The sequence below is a fragment of the Schistocerca serialis genome, unplaced genomic scaffold, assembly GCF_023864345.2.
Source record: "Schistocerca serialis cubense isolate TAMUIC-IGC-003099 unplaced genomic scaffold, iqSchSeri2.2 HiC_scaffold_873, whole genome shotgun sequence".
Taxonomy (NCBI): Eukaryota; Metazoa; Arthropoda; class Insecta; order Orthoptera; family Acrididae; genus Schistocerca; species Schistocerca serialis.
In genome coordinates, this window is record NW_026048489.1 from 13176 (window position 1) to 26488 (window position 13313).

The following is a 13313-nucleotide window of genomic DNA, read 5'->3' on the forward strand; positions in this document are numbered from 1 at the left end:
GCATACCTGAGAAATAAAATTTTTATTTGGCCACTATCAAATAAAAATAAATCTAACATTAGATATTCAAACAAAAAGATAAAAACTAAAGATTATGCTACATGTAGCCATCAGTAAAAACTTTGGATTACCTCAACAGTTCTGTTGTACTGATGGACACATATGACATACGCATTGTGTTATAAGCATGTAATAATTGCCTCTTTTATGGAATGAGATGGATTATGTACAGGGCAGAGACATGGGAAATGTACTTTGGATTGGTTAGATGAAAGGATAAATTCTGTAAAGAGTGCAGTCAAAGTGGTAACAATTAGAACTGTGTGTTATACAGTGGAAAGTCCAGGTGGGAATATCAACAACTATGGATAGGATAGATTGCCTGAGCAGCCAGAGACAGCAATCATGCTTTGGTGAAAAGCTTAATGTGAGCAGTCGTTTTGTTGTGCTACTCGATGTGCTGTCTCTACAGTGAGCAGCAAATCTATCCTTTCCAGAATTTTAGAACAAAGTGCTATCCCTTAACATTACAATGAAGTTGTGGCTAACAATTCCAAGACAGAAAAAGAAATGTACGTGACAGGAAGAAATGAAGATTACAGTTCACATTTGTCAGTAATGAGATCATTAGAGATGGAGCACAAACTTAGACTCAAACAGAATACCTCAGCATTTGCCTGAATTGATTTCAGGAAAATGTAATCTCTAAAACCAAATTGAAATTTGAACCTTGTTTGTCCAAAATTTAACTCCTGTGCCTTTAACACTGTTCTGTGTTGTTCAGTGCGCGAGATGTAGCTTATACAAGAACAAAATGAAAAAGGCAGAGGCAGAACATGAAGAGTACTACATAAACAGGTAAAGTGCCTATATAATGTGTGACAGCACTACTGGAGTAAAAATTTACGTGAGAGTGGAAGCAAAGTTTTGGAATCCTACTTTTTATACTATTCAGCATGTTAATTTTAACTGAAGACATTGGATCAAAAAAGTTCTAATTCTAATTTGTTTGTCTCTGAGGGGGCAGCCAACTATACCATGCTTGATCCGCCACTGTAGCTGGTGCATGGGTTGTTGGAGACAACTTCGAAATCTTCAGAAACAATCCCTGATTTTTATTGCAGATTACAATTCTACAGGAAAACTTACAAACATTTTGTGTACAGCATTTTCTTCATTTTGTCACAGATGGCGCCGTAATTGGAGGAATAGAAATGGGTACACAATCATTATTTATGATATGCCAGTCAATGGCCCCTGAATATCCAATGGCACATGGGACCCCACCTCCATGCTTCGAGGGTAGGACAGGCCAGTATTTCATAACTTGTAATTGGAAACCCCATTTGCAACATTGTATTCCTCCAGCTTATTGAACAGGGAACTACTCAATGTGCCACTGTATCATGTAGCAAACTATGAAGCATCAGAACAGCCAGTACACCGCAACCAGAGCTCACATATCGTGCAGAATAGAACAGACAGTGGCTCTTATCATTATAATATTTGTGCAGTCTTTATAGCCTGCACACCTACCTATCATTTGGAGAACAGATGTGCAGATGGACAATGAATGTTGCAACCACAGAAGAAAAAATTGAAATGCTCCTGATTTGTGGAGAATGTAAGAGAAATGTTGAGGCTACTGTTGCCCTGTATGCTGAATGTTTTCCAGAGAAAGCTCTCTCTTGTTCATTCTTTTACGATGTTGTGACCGTCTTCATGTCTGATGGCAGTATACAGACCACCAAAAGGAAACAAAGCAGTAGTGTCACAGGAGAAGTTAACGAAACAGCTGTACTAGCGGCAGTGCTCCACAACCCATGGATAAGCACCCAGCAATTATACTGTGATTCTCATTTGAAAATCAGATCAATAAGTGTACTGAAGTTGGTGGTACTACACTTGAACACTTACTCTGATTGGAAAAACTGGATAATGTTCACCTCAAACCATGTTCACAGGGTGTGTCAAGTAGTGCCGTATCCCATATGTTGAAGAAATACAACATTGTGAAGATGTTTCTACTTAGAAATTATTAAATATTGGCCCGTTCTACCGTTGCAGCATGGAGGTGGGGGACCACATTCCATTGGTTATTCAAGGGCCACTGAATAGCGTGTCGTAAATTACAATTGTGTGCACATTTCTAATCCTCAGATGACAGAACCATCTGTGGCAAAATGAAGAAAATGTGTCAGACAAAACATGTAGATTTTGCCACAGAATGGTAATTTGTAATAAAAAAACAGCAGATCCCATTGAAGATTTCAAGGTCCCCCCCCCCTCAAACGCAAACGCGCGCGCACACACACACACACACACACACACACACACACACACACACACACACAAAAAGGGTGGGGGGTGGAAGGTGGAGTATGGTATCAATGGATGTACCACTCCAAGACAAACAAATTGGAATTATAACTTTTTTTTATCCATTGTGTGGTTTTCGAGATATTTCAGTATTTTCAATTAAAATAAACACTCTGTATATATAAAGCAGACTACGTATGTCCATGATCTCCTCCCAAATCCTTGGATCAATTTGCACCAAATCTAGCACATGAAGAGTAAACTTTACAATTTTCATCACTATGGGGTTTATAACATTACAGATCCAATAGGAGCAGCGACGTGGGAGAGCACTTTTCTTTCAGCCCCTTCCACTAAGACAGCCCTGCATGACAGGTGTGTTGTGTGGGAATAGCATTGGCCTACCTTATCGACCCATGCTGCAGGGAAGCCTACTCATCAGGGTAAAAAACAGTTTTCCAGCCCCGTGTGTAACTGTCTTGCACAACAGGCGTGCTGAGTTGGAGTTAGTATGGGCCTGCCTTCTGGCTTCAATTGCAGAGCACGCTGCTTTAAAGGCAACAATACAGTTTTCAAATGCGTGACATGTAGGCTGCACAACAATGTGTGTTGTTGCAGTACTATCAGTTTGCTTTAAAGATCGGTTTTGCAAGGGCTAAATGTGTGGAATGGTGCAGCAGGTGGAGATTTGAGATAGAGTGTTGAGCACAAGACGAGGCAAGAGGGGGCGGGGCGGGGAGGGGCGAGGCAAGGAGGGGCGAGGCAAGAGGAGGCGGGGCGGGGCGGGGAGGGGCGAGGCAAGAGGAGGCGGGGCGGGGCGGGGAGGGGCGAGCCAAGAGGAGGCGGGGCGGGGCGGGGAGGGGCGAGCCAAGAGGAGGCGGGGCGGGGCGGGGAGGGGCGAGCCAAGAGGAGGCGGGGCGGGGCGGGGAGGGGCGAGCCAAGAGGGAGCGGGGCGGGGGCGGGGAGGGGCGAGCCAAGAGGGGGCGGGGCGGGGCGGGGCGAGCCAAGAGGAGGCGGGCGGGGAGGGGAGGGGCGTGCCAAGAGGAGGCGGGCGGGGAGGGGAGGGGCGTGCCAAGAGGAGGCGGGCGGGGAGGGGAGGGGCGTGCCAAGAGGAGGCGGGCGGGGAGGGGAGGGGCGTGCCAAGAGGAGGCGGGCGGGGAGGGGAGGGGCGTGCCAAGAGGAGGCGGGCGGGGAGGGGAGGGGCGTGCCAAGAGGAGGCGGGCGGGCAGGGGCGAGCCAAGAGGAGGCGGGCGGGCAGGGGCGAGCCAAGAGGAGGCGGGCGGGCAGGGGCGAGCCAAGCGGAGGCGGGCGGGCAGGGGCGAGGCAAGAGGAGGCGGGCGGGCAGAGGCGAGGCAAGAGGAGGCGGGCGGGCAGGGGCGAGCCAAGAGGAGGCGGGCGGGCAGGGGCGAGCCAAGAGGAGGCGGGCGGGCAGGGGCGAGCCAAGAGGAGGCGGGCGGGCAGGGGCGAGGCAAGAGGAGGCGGGCGACAGAGGCGAGGCAAGAGGAGGCGGGCGGGCAGAGGCGAGGCAAGAGGAGGCGGGCGGGGAGAGGCGAGGCAAGAGGAGGCGGGCGGGGAGAGGCGAGGCAAGAGGAGGCGGGCGGGGAGAGGCGAGGCAAGAGGAGGCGGGCGGGGAGAGGCGAGGCAAGAGGAGGCGGGCAGGGAGAGGCGAGGCAAGAGGAGGCGGGCGGGGAGAGGCGAGGCAAGAGGAGGCGGGCGGGGAGAGGCGAGGCAAGAGGAGGCGGGCGGGGAGAGGCGAGGCAAGAGGAGGCAGGCGGGGAGAGGCGAGGCAAGAGGAGGCGGGCGGGGAGAGGCGAGGCAAGAGGAGGCGGGCGGGGAGAGGCGAGGCAAGAGGAGGCGGGCGGGGAGAGGCGAGGCAAGAGGAGGCGGGCGGGGAGAGGCGAGGCAAGAGGAGGCGGGCGGGGAGAGGCGAGGCAAGAGGAGGCGGGCGGGGAGAGGCGAGGCAAGAGGAGGCGGGCGGGGAGAGGCGAGGCAAGAGGAGGCGGGCGGGGAGAGGCGAGGCAAGAGGAGGCGGGCGGGGAGAGGCGAGGCAAGAGGAGGCGGGCGGGGAGAGGCGAGGCAAGAGGAGGCGGGCGGGGAGAGGCGAGGCAAGAGGAGGCGGGCGGGGAGAGGCGAGGCAAGAGGAGGCGGGCGGGGAGAGGCGAGGCAAGAGGAGGCGGGCGGGGAGAGGCGAGGCAAGAGGAGGCGGGCGGGGAGAGGCGAGGCAAGAGGAGGCGGGCGGGGAGAGGTGAGGCAAGAGGAGGCGGGCGGGGAGAGGTGAGGCAAGAGGAGGCGGGCGGGGAGAGGTGAGGTGAGGCAAGAGCGGGGAGAGGTGAGGCAAGAGGAGGCGGGCGCACAGTGGGCCAGAATCCTGAAAACGTGGCCAAAAAGGAAAAAAAAAAGTTTAAATATGGGGATTTTGGACTATCAGGTAGGCAGCAGCAATGCTGGGACAACTGAATGCCGGCTGTGTGGACGACCAGATGTTCATTCGTTCGGTAATATCTCAGGGCAAATGCGGCAGTTCATTGTTAATGTGCGCGCAGCTGCCCAGGCTACAAAAACAGTCGTGTTGTTGAAGGAAGTTATTTATGTTTTGTGCAAGTGAAACCAATACTTTCAATATGGAATGTATTCCAGGAGGTATGTACTAGTGAAAAAACACTTATATCACTATTAAATCATCAATTATGCGTGTTTACATTTCAATTAACGTACTACAGGGAAATGAATGGCAAAATCGTAAAATGCACTTAAAAAATAGAGATAAGTTACGCATTCCACGACATTCCGCTTTCTTTTGCGCTGTGTACGCAAGTACGTATTATTACCTTTGTAAATTAAGCTTCAAATCCTGCGACTAGTTGTGACTGGCTTTGAGCCACGTTTTAAGCGACACTTGCAAAATGTCATTGTTCAGACATCTTCAAAAATGACAGTAGAATCAATTAATTATGAGTTTTATTTGTACAATTTAAATTACAATCGACACGTAGAAGCATTGTAAAGAATAATGTAATTAGAAAAATGATGAAAAGTGTAACACAGTTTTTTTTTTTTTTTTTTTTTTTCCAGTTTCATCTGATCCAGCAAATTGCAGAATCAGATTTTCGAGGAAAGATATTTTTCTAATAACAAAAGAGTATTTGTCAAATGATTTGGAAGGGGTCATAGAACATACGAAAGGTCGTTGACAGAAAAAAGTGGACATACAATTAAAATTCCCTATGATATGAGGCCTACCATTTCGATTTTGTTAACAAGTTAAGAAGCAAGTATAAGGAAGCAACTTGGCGACATGGATATTTTTCAAGAAGAACGAAACCTGGTTAAATACAATAGTATATATTCCAATTGATTCGAAACCTGCAAGTGTTACTAAATCAACAGGCCGACCTGCCACAAAATTTGAAACATTATCTGATAGGTCTAAAAGAAGGAGAACTGAGGAGATTCGTACGAAGTTCAGTCCTGTCGAATTATCGTTCGCCGCGCAAATGAGTCTTCGATCTTCGGGGCACCCAGATGCTGCGAAGATTGTGAAAGACATCACACTCTCAAGTTCATCCAAGGTGAAGAAATACAAGGCAGGGTTGCGATTTTCAACATCATCGCCATCCTCATACGATGCAAATGAAGGTCTAGCACTCCTTTTGGACTTTAAATTGTCAAAAGAATCTTACCAGCATTTGAGAAATGGGGCTAAAGGAAAAGGCTTAAACATACTATATCCACCATATTCAGCTGTTTTGGTAGCGAAAAAAAGCTTGCTGCCCTCCAGATGTAACCCTCACTTTTACCGAATCAAAAGCTGAGGTACGGTTGCAAGCTTTGTTAGACCACAATGTTCAACGTGTTCTACTGCCGAAATGAGACGATGTTTTACATATGAGTGATTCGGAAATGTCTAATATGGCCCTTATTTGTAAGTGGGGCTTTGACAGAACCTCCGGGCAAAGCATGTATAAAATGAAGTTTTCAGATTCGAGTATTTCAGATGCAACTTTATTTTTCACTTCGCTTGTTCCACTGAAACTTGCAGGTGTAAATGAAGAAACTAAAGAAGAAAAGATCTTATGGATTAATCTGAAGCCGTCTTCAACCTTCTTTTGCAGACCACTGAAGTTAGAATTTACAAAGGAAACAGAGCAAACGTCTTTAAATGAGAAAGCGTATTACGACAAACAGATCAAACAACTCCAGTCATTCGAAACAGTTATTCATGGGAAAGACATTTCCATTAAATACAATTTAAGCATGACCATGGTAGATGGTAAAGTGTGCAATGCTATCACCAACACGAAATCTGCGCAGCAGTGCTATCTCTGCAAGGCTACGTCTGCCCAATTTAATAACATTGACGATGTTTTGAAAAAACAAGTTATCGCCGATTATCTGCAGTATGGACTATCAACTCTTCACATCTGGATTCGATGTTTTGAATGTTGTATTCATTTGGCATACCAAATGAAAACAAAAAAGTGGCAGGCACGTAAAGCAGAAGATAAAGAGGAAAAAGCAATACTGAAAGCCAACATTCAAAAAGCTTTCAAAGAGCAGCTTGGAATTGTAATTGACATGCCGAAACAAGGGTTTGGCAGTACGAATGACGGAAACACCGCTCGACGTTTTTTTGTAAACACTCCAACATCAGCCCTGATAACTGGAGTTTCCGAAGAACTAATCCACCGTTTCCATATAATTTTGCAGACGATTTTGAGCGGACGTCAGATCGACGTTGAAAAGTTTCGAGCATACGCCTTAGCAACTGCCAGGCACTATGTGAAAGAATACCTCTGGTACAACATGCCAACAGCAGTCCATAGATTGTTGATTCACAGTCCAGACATTATTTCTTCAGGCATTTTACTCATCGGTCAACTATCGGAGGATGCTCAGGAATCAACCAATAAGTTGATAAAGCAATATCGCCTGAGTTTTTGTTGAAAGTTTTCAAGAGTTAAGACTATGGAAGACGTGTTCAGGAGATTGTTGGCAACGACAGACCCCCACGTTTCTTCCTTACGCAAATATTCACCGAAGAAACTGAAGAGTTTGTCGCCAGAAGCCGTTGCCCTCTTAGTTCCTGTGGCGGAAGACTATTAAGATTCAGATGCAGATGCAGATGCAGATAACGAGGAAACAGTGTTTGAGGATGATGATGATTCAGTTGAAGCAGAAGATGAAAAAGAATAAGAAAATGAAAACTTGTAAATTAAGTTATAAAAAATTTACAAAATAAATAATTGTAATTAAAATGAAATAATTTTTTGTAATATTTTACACCATCTTGTAACCTATATTTGGTCCTTTCTTCGAGTTTCCCACTTTTTTGGTTTATTTTTTAAGCATTAACTACAATAATCCCTAAATACTGATTTTTGTATGAATAAAAATATATAAATACAAATAAATAAAAAGGCAGATTTTGACCGCCATCTTGGATCCACCATTTTTAAATTTTCTGAACTCTGTCATCATCAGTAACCTCGATAATTCCCTAAAAATTACTTTTATACGTAAAAAATTATAGTAGTGTACATAGAGCCTGCCATCTTGGGTCCGCCGTTTTGTTTTTTTTTTTTTTTTTTTTTCACTTTTTGATATATTCTTAATCAGAAACTCCGTAAACCCTTACATACTAAGTTTGGTACAAATTGAACAACTACTTATATTTTGACGAGCTTTTTGGGATTCTGACCCACTGTGGGGCGGGGAGAGGCGAGGCAAGAGGAGGCGGGTGGGGAGAGGCGAGGCAAGAGGAGGCGGGCGGGGAGAGGTGAGGCAAGGTAAGAGGAGGCGGGCGGTTGAGGTGAGGCGAGGCGAGGCAAGGCAAGGCAAGAGGAGGCGGGCGGGGAGAGGGGACGCAAGAGGAGGTGTGCAAAGAGATGGGAGGAGGAGGAGATGGGCACACAAAGGAAGGCGAGGAGATGGATAGGGAGGAAGTAGGAGATAGAGACAGATATGGAGAGGGGGAAAGAGGATTTGGCCAGAGAGATTGGGGCAGTGCAGAAAGAGATGGACAGAGAGAGGAGGGAGAAGGATATGTACAAAGACAGAGGAGGAGGAGAAGGAGATGACAAAGAGGGGGGATGAGGAAATGGGCAAGGGGGGGGGGGGGGAGAAGAGGAGATGGATAAGAAAAGGGGAAGGAAGATGTGTGTGCAATATATGTGATGCGTGCACAAGTGAAGGCTTGTTAATAATGTTAACAAGAAGAAGAGAAGAAAAACAACAACAACAACAAAAATAGTTACAATTACTATAATGCACAACTATTACTAAAATCTCAGTTCATATACTATTTGTATATCAAAAATGTTAGCTAAGTACCTGGATTATTTTTAATTACATTATAAAGAGCTTCCAGAGCCATAACAACGTTGTTTACAACTTGTTTGTCTTTCACTGTGAGTGCAATACTTCCTAAGGATGTGAGATGCTCTGACTGAGTAGCCAGAAATTCCAATAAATCAATTGTAAAACCTTTAGGATTCTGCAGAAGAAACAGAACAAATTATTATACCACATCGTCTCATATGTAGACGTTTCTTTAACATAATGCACAAGTCAGCTACTGACATTTACACTAAGTACACAAACCTCAATTGCAAATGTTGGTTGTTCATTGTAAATACGAACAAAAATTTCACCAACAATGAGCTCTTTTTTCAGCGCTGAGTATGTGAATTCTGTACCATATGTGGGATCGTCATCATCATCATAATGGAGTTTATTTGATCTCTGTTTTTCAAGATATTCACACAACTCAGCTCTTGTTCCATTATCCCATAACAAGTATGGTGACTCACAATTACTGTTTAATATCTTCAGAACCTACAATACACAAAAAAAAAATTAATGAAGTGTCATCGACAATTAGTACACAGATTATAATCATAATTGTAAGTAGTTGTAATAGCATGATTGAATTTGATTGTCGACAGTGCAACAAAGAGTCTGAAATAGCACACCTCTGCTGGCTTATCACAGCTGAGTTGTCTTGCGAGGTATGGTGTCAACAGACTGCTTAAGGCTTTCTGGATCACTGAATTCTTTGGGGTGCTATTATCTCCTGGTAAATATCCACCCAAACGAGCACAAGCAGTAACTGCCAACTTGGCTAATTTGTTTGCAACCTCCTGAAAGAGCAAATTTTTATTTTGAGTCACATTTCTATGTTTAATATTAACAATAATACATCGAACTCCAAGGCCGGAAGATACCACAAAGACAATTTTGCTTCCATATCAGCAGTATTTTATGCTGATAACTCCGTACCCCACAAAAGCCAAATATATGTAGTAGATAAAAAATTGGAGTTGTTTCTACAGAATTATATGAAGCATTCAAAAAAATTAAAAAGCATGAGGTTACCAAAAGTTATTCAAGTTTTAATTCAACAGTTTCACAAAGTTCCTTTACTTAAAGAGTTTGAGAACTAATAAAGTAGAGGCGCTGGAACAGACTAAAAAAAGGAAAGAAACAGAAGATACTTTTACAAAGTGAGATGGTTCAGTATTGTAGGACTTGCACTTTCTTTCTCTTAGTGCCTGTTGGCTTTTCTATAAATTAAGATCTGTTTAACAATTGTTCTGATGTTTCACCAGCATGGGTGTCAGTACCAAAAATTCACCTTCCATTGCTGGTGGTACACTGGAGTGCAGCCCACAGCCAGAGATTACATGTACCTGTCATGCCAACGTCTGAGGGCTTTACCCTGGTCATTACTGCTGTGGCTCTACCCTTGTTATGTGCAACAGTCATTTGATGCAGCACAACTAGAATCTAGGATGCATTTGCCTTGAGGCTGCATCCATGGGCTCGACTCCTCTATGCCACCAGCAATGGAAGTTGAACATTTGACAATACCAGCAACTCACAGTAGTGAAACTTTATAAAAACTGTTAAACATTTGGCAAAGAACCTGAGGCAAAAGTCAACATGTAATACGTGAGCAAATGGCCATGAAAGATTCAACCATTTTTTATTTTGTTCTGCACTGAAAGGCATACTACTTTGGCTAATAGAGTATAATTCTGAGAACTACCAAAAATTTCAAATCAAGACTGCTTTTTGAAAGAATAATTGGAGGTAGAGGGATGGGGAGGCGGAAAGGACTCCCGAGATATTAAAATCAAACAACATAGCACACATTTGATTGAAAACCAAATATATTATACAAAAACTGTATAGGTTATTTTAAAATTTATTAAAATGATAGAAACAAACACAGGACAACTTAAATCTACACTCAAGTAAAATGAACTGAATGACACAAAACTAAATCTTCAGAGCTGTTAGCTCACACATCTTCACACCTTCCTGTTCAACTCCCGTGTGTGTGTGTGTGTGTGTGTGTGTGTGTGTGTGTGTGTGTGGAGGGGGGGGGGGGGGAGGAGGAGGAGGAGGAGGAGGAGGAGGAGGAGGGGGGGAGGGGGAGAGGGGGAGGGAGAGGGGGGAGAGAGAGGGGGGAGAGAGAGGGGGGAGAGAGAGAGAGAGAGAGAGAGAGAGAGAGAGAGAGAGATATGGCATGGGATGGGGGGCGAGGGACTCAACAGCAAGATGATTAGTTCCTTGTTCAAGGATAGTCCATTTGGAGTTAGGGACATCGTTATGTGACGTTCTCCTCCTCCCTTCCCCTCCACTCCCCCAAGCCCCCTCCTACCACAGGCCAAAAAAATTATGTCCCATAATATATACAAAACCAGAATATGAAGCCCCATTACAGTGGAATAATTAATTGACACCGAGAAATGTAAGGCATAACAGCACATAATACATTTTTATTCAAGTAAGAGGACGTTGAAAGCAGATTGGGATGAGGTGACAGTGTTCGCACGTGCAACTGAGTCCCAGTGGAACCACCCTCAGAGCAGATCTCAGGAAGACACGCCAGGAGGGATGCAGTCAATGTCATGCAGTCAACTGGACTCTCTTTTGTAGTAGTGTACTTGGGTGCCAGTCACAGAGCAGGGAATACAGATCCAATCTCCTGTGGCATAAGGCACTAGTCATGACTGTTTTATGTCCCAGAAGTGGGAAGAGAAGGAACTCTGTTTTTAATAAGGTCCAGGAAGGCACTATTGTGCACAAATTGTAGAAAGCTGTGCTCTTCTTTAGAACACACAGATGCTACAGATAACATCTAGAAAATGGAGGGAGAATCCATAGTTTGGGGTGCCTTTGAAAGTGAGACGCCACCAAAAGTTGATTCTGCAAAAACTAAAAGTTTATGCAACATAGGAATTGCCAGGATTGGATATGTAAATAAACTGGAGGTAACAGAGAGATGCCAATAAGGACCCACCTCACTGGCCACAGGAGGCGATAGAGAGAAAGAAGAAGATGCCTTTTTTCAGTACTAAATGGAAAGATGTCTATTACTGGCCAACTGCCTGAAGAAAAATTTAGGGAATGGGATCAGCACTTTCTAAGAAACATTTTTACAGTTCGTCACTAGGAAGATCTGTAGCCCAGCCAATCCAAACAAAACAACAAGTGCAAAATGCAGAAAAATGAGTTTTCCTTTCAATAAGCATTCGGTACAAAATTATTTCTTCATCAGTAGCCTCCACTGCCAAATTTCTGCTCTGCTTGCCTCTGATACCACCAGAACAGATGAGTCGAAGGACTTATAAAAATTTCAGGTTTATTTGAACTTAGCTGTGCCGCACGATCACCGATTCTGCTGCCACTTCAGCCTCCACCTTCAGTTTGTTATGGCGAGATGTTGCACAAGGACAGGAAAGCCATTTTTATGGAAGTTCAATAACATAAAGCTTTGCTCTGAAGACTTGCATCCAGATTCAAATGACCAGTTTGCTTTCAGCTCTGGTCACACATGCAACACATTCCCTTCTTTAGTACCATCTGTCTTTTTACTAATGTCTTGATAACCATGGTACAACTTTGTGACTGCAATTTTTCCACACTCATCAGAATCTTATGCCAGACCCTTTTATTGGATGTGCCAAGGTTTTATTTTAATATCATTATTACTTCTCAAATGGTTTACAAGTCAATTTATGGCATAAACCAAATTGATTGTAATTACTGTTTCATTTACTAGCACTGAACTCATAACCCATTGTTTTGGAGGGTGTCTAATTCACGTCAGATCAGTGGGCCTATTTACATACCTCCACTTTGAAAGATGACCTGCTCTACTATTCTGGCAACTCCTGTACAGGATTTGTTGATCTGCGATTTCCTGACATCGAAGTCAGATTTGCGAAAATTGGCAGGCCTTGCATTGCTATCTAAACAAATAAATGAAGTCACTAAACCTAAACATAGCCCAAAGTTGCTGGCACATAACCTCTTTGGAATAAGGTGAGGTTGGTATATGTTCACTGCTGTCCAGCTGAAAAATCATCACTGTACTTTTGGAAAGGATTTTATTTATTTTGCTTGTGCTAAATGTTGTGCGTTAGGAGTGGACTGAATTTTAGTTTGCGCATGATGACTGAGAAATTATATGTTAGGTTGATTAGCTTTTCTTGAACACCAAATGTGTGTGATCTTTAACAATTGTGTTAGAAAATGAGAAGGTTTGCCAGAGCATGAACTACGAGTTTTGCACAGATGAGTGACTATGGAGGGAAGTTTCATGAAACTTAGAAACATTCGACAGTGTTGCAGTCATGGACACGCTGCAAGAAAATATTCAGGAATTAGATACCAGTGAGCAGTGTAAAGTAACATCTCAGAATGAACATAACATGAATATGGTCAAGGTCAGGAACAAATTACCTACAATGTATATGTAGTAGTGTTCAGGAGAGCAGATGAGTGTGCAACTTCGCATGCAGCAGAAAATTCAGAAACTACAAGTTACAAAACTGCAGCACAGAGTGATGTTCATCGTGAGCCCTTGGCAATCACTTACTGTATTTAACTAGCACAGTTTTCTAATCCAGATGTTTAGGAAAAGTGAAAATCTACTTAAGCAAAGTGAAGATAGAAATGATGCAAGATTTAAGAAAAGAGATGAT

At 44.2% G+C, this 13313-nt stretch overlaps 1 protein-coding gene across 1 annotated transcript in view; it reads right to left on the minus strand.

The window, feature by feature from the left end:
- Nucleotides 1-13313, minus strand: part of LOC126452450 (dnaJ homolog subfamily C member 13-like) — a gene marked incomplete at its 3' end in the record, with an annotated part of 67801 nt that overhangs the window by 6120 nt on the left and 48368 nt on the right. The window contains exons 6-8 of the mRNA XM_050091077.1: nucleotides 9291-9458; nucleotides 8920-9153; nucleotides 8650-8812 (exon numbers count right to left, since the gene is read on the minus strand). Of these exons, the coding sequence (XP_049947034.1) occupies nucleotides 8650-8812; nucleotides 8920-9153; nucleotides 9291-9458 (565 nt within the window). The remainder of the gene's footprint in view (nucleotides 1-8649; nucleotides 8813-8919; nucleotides 9154-9290; nucleotides 9459-13313) is intronic.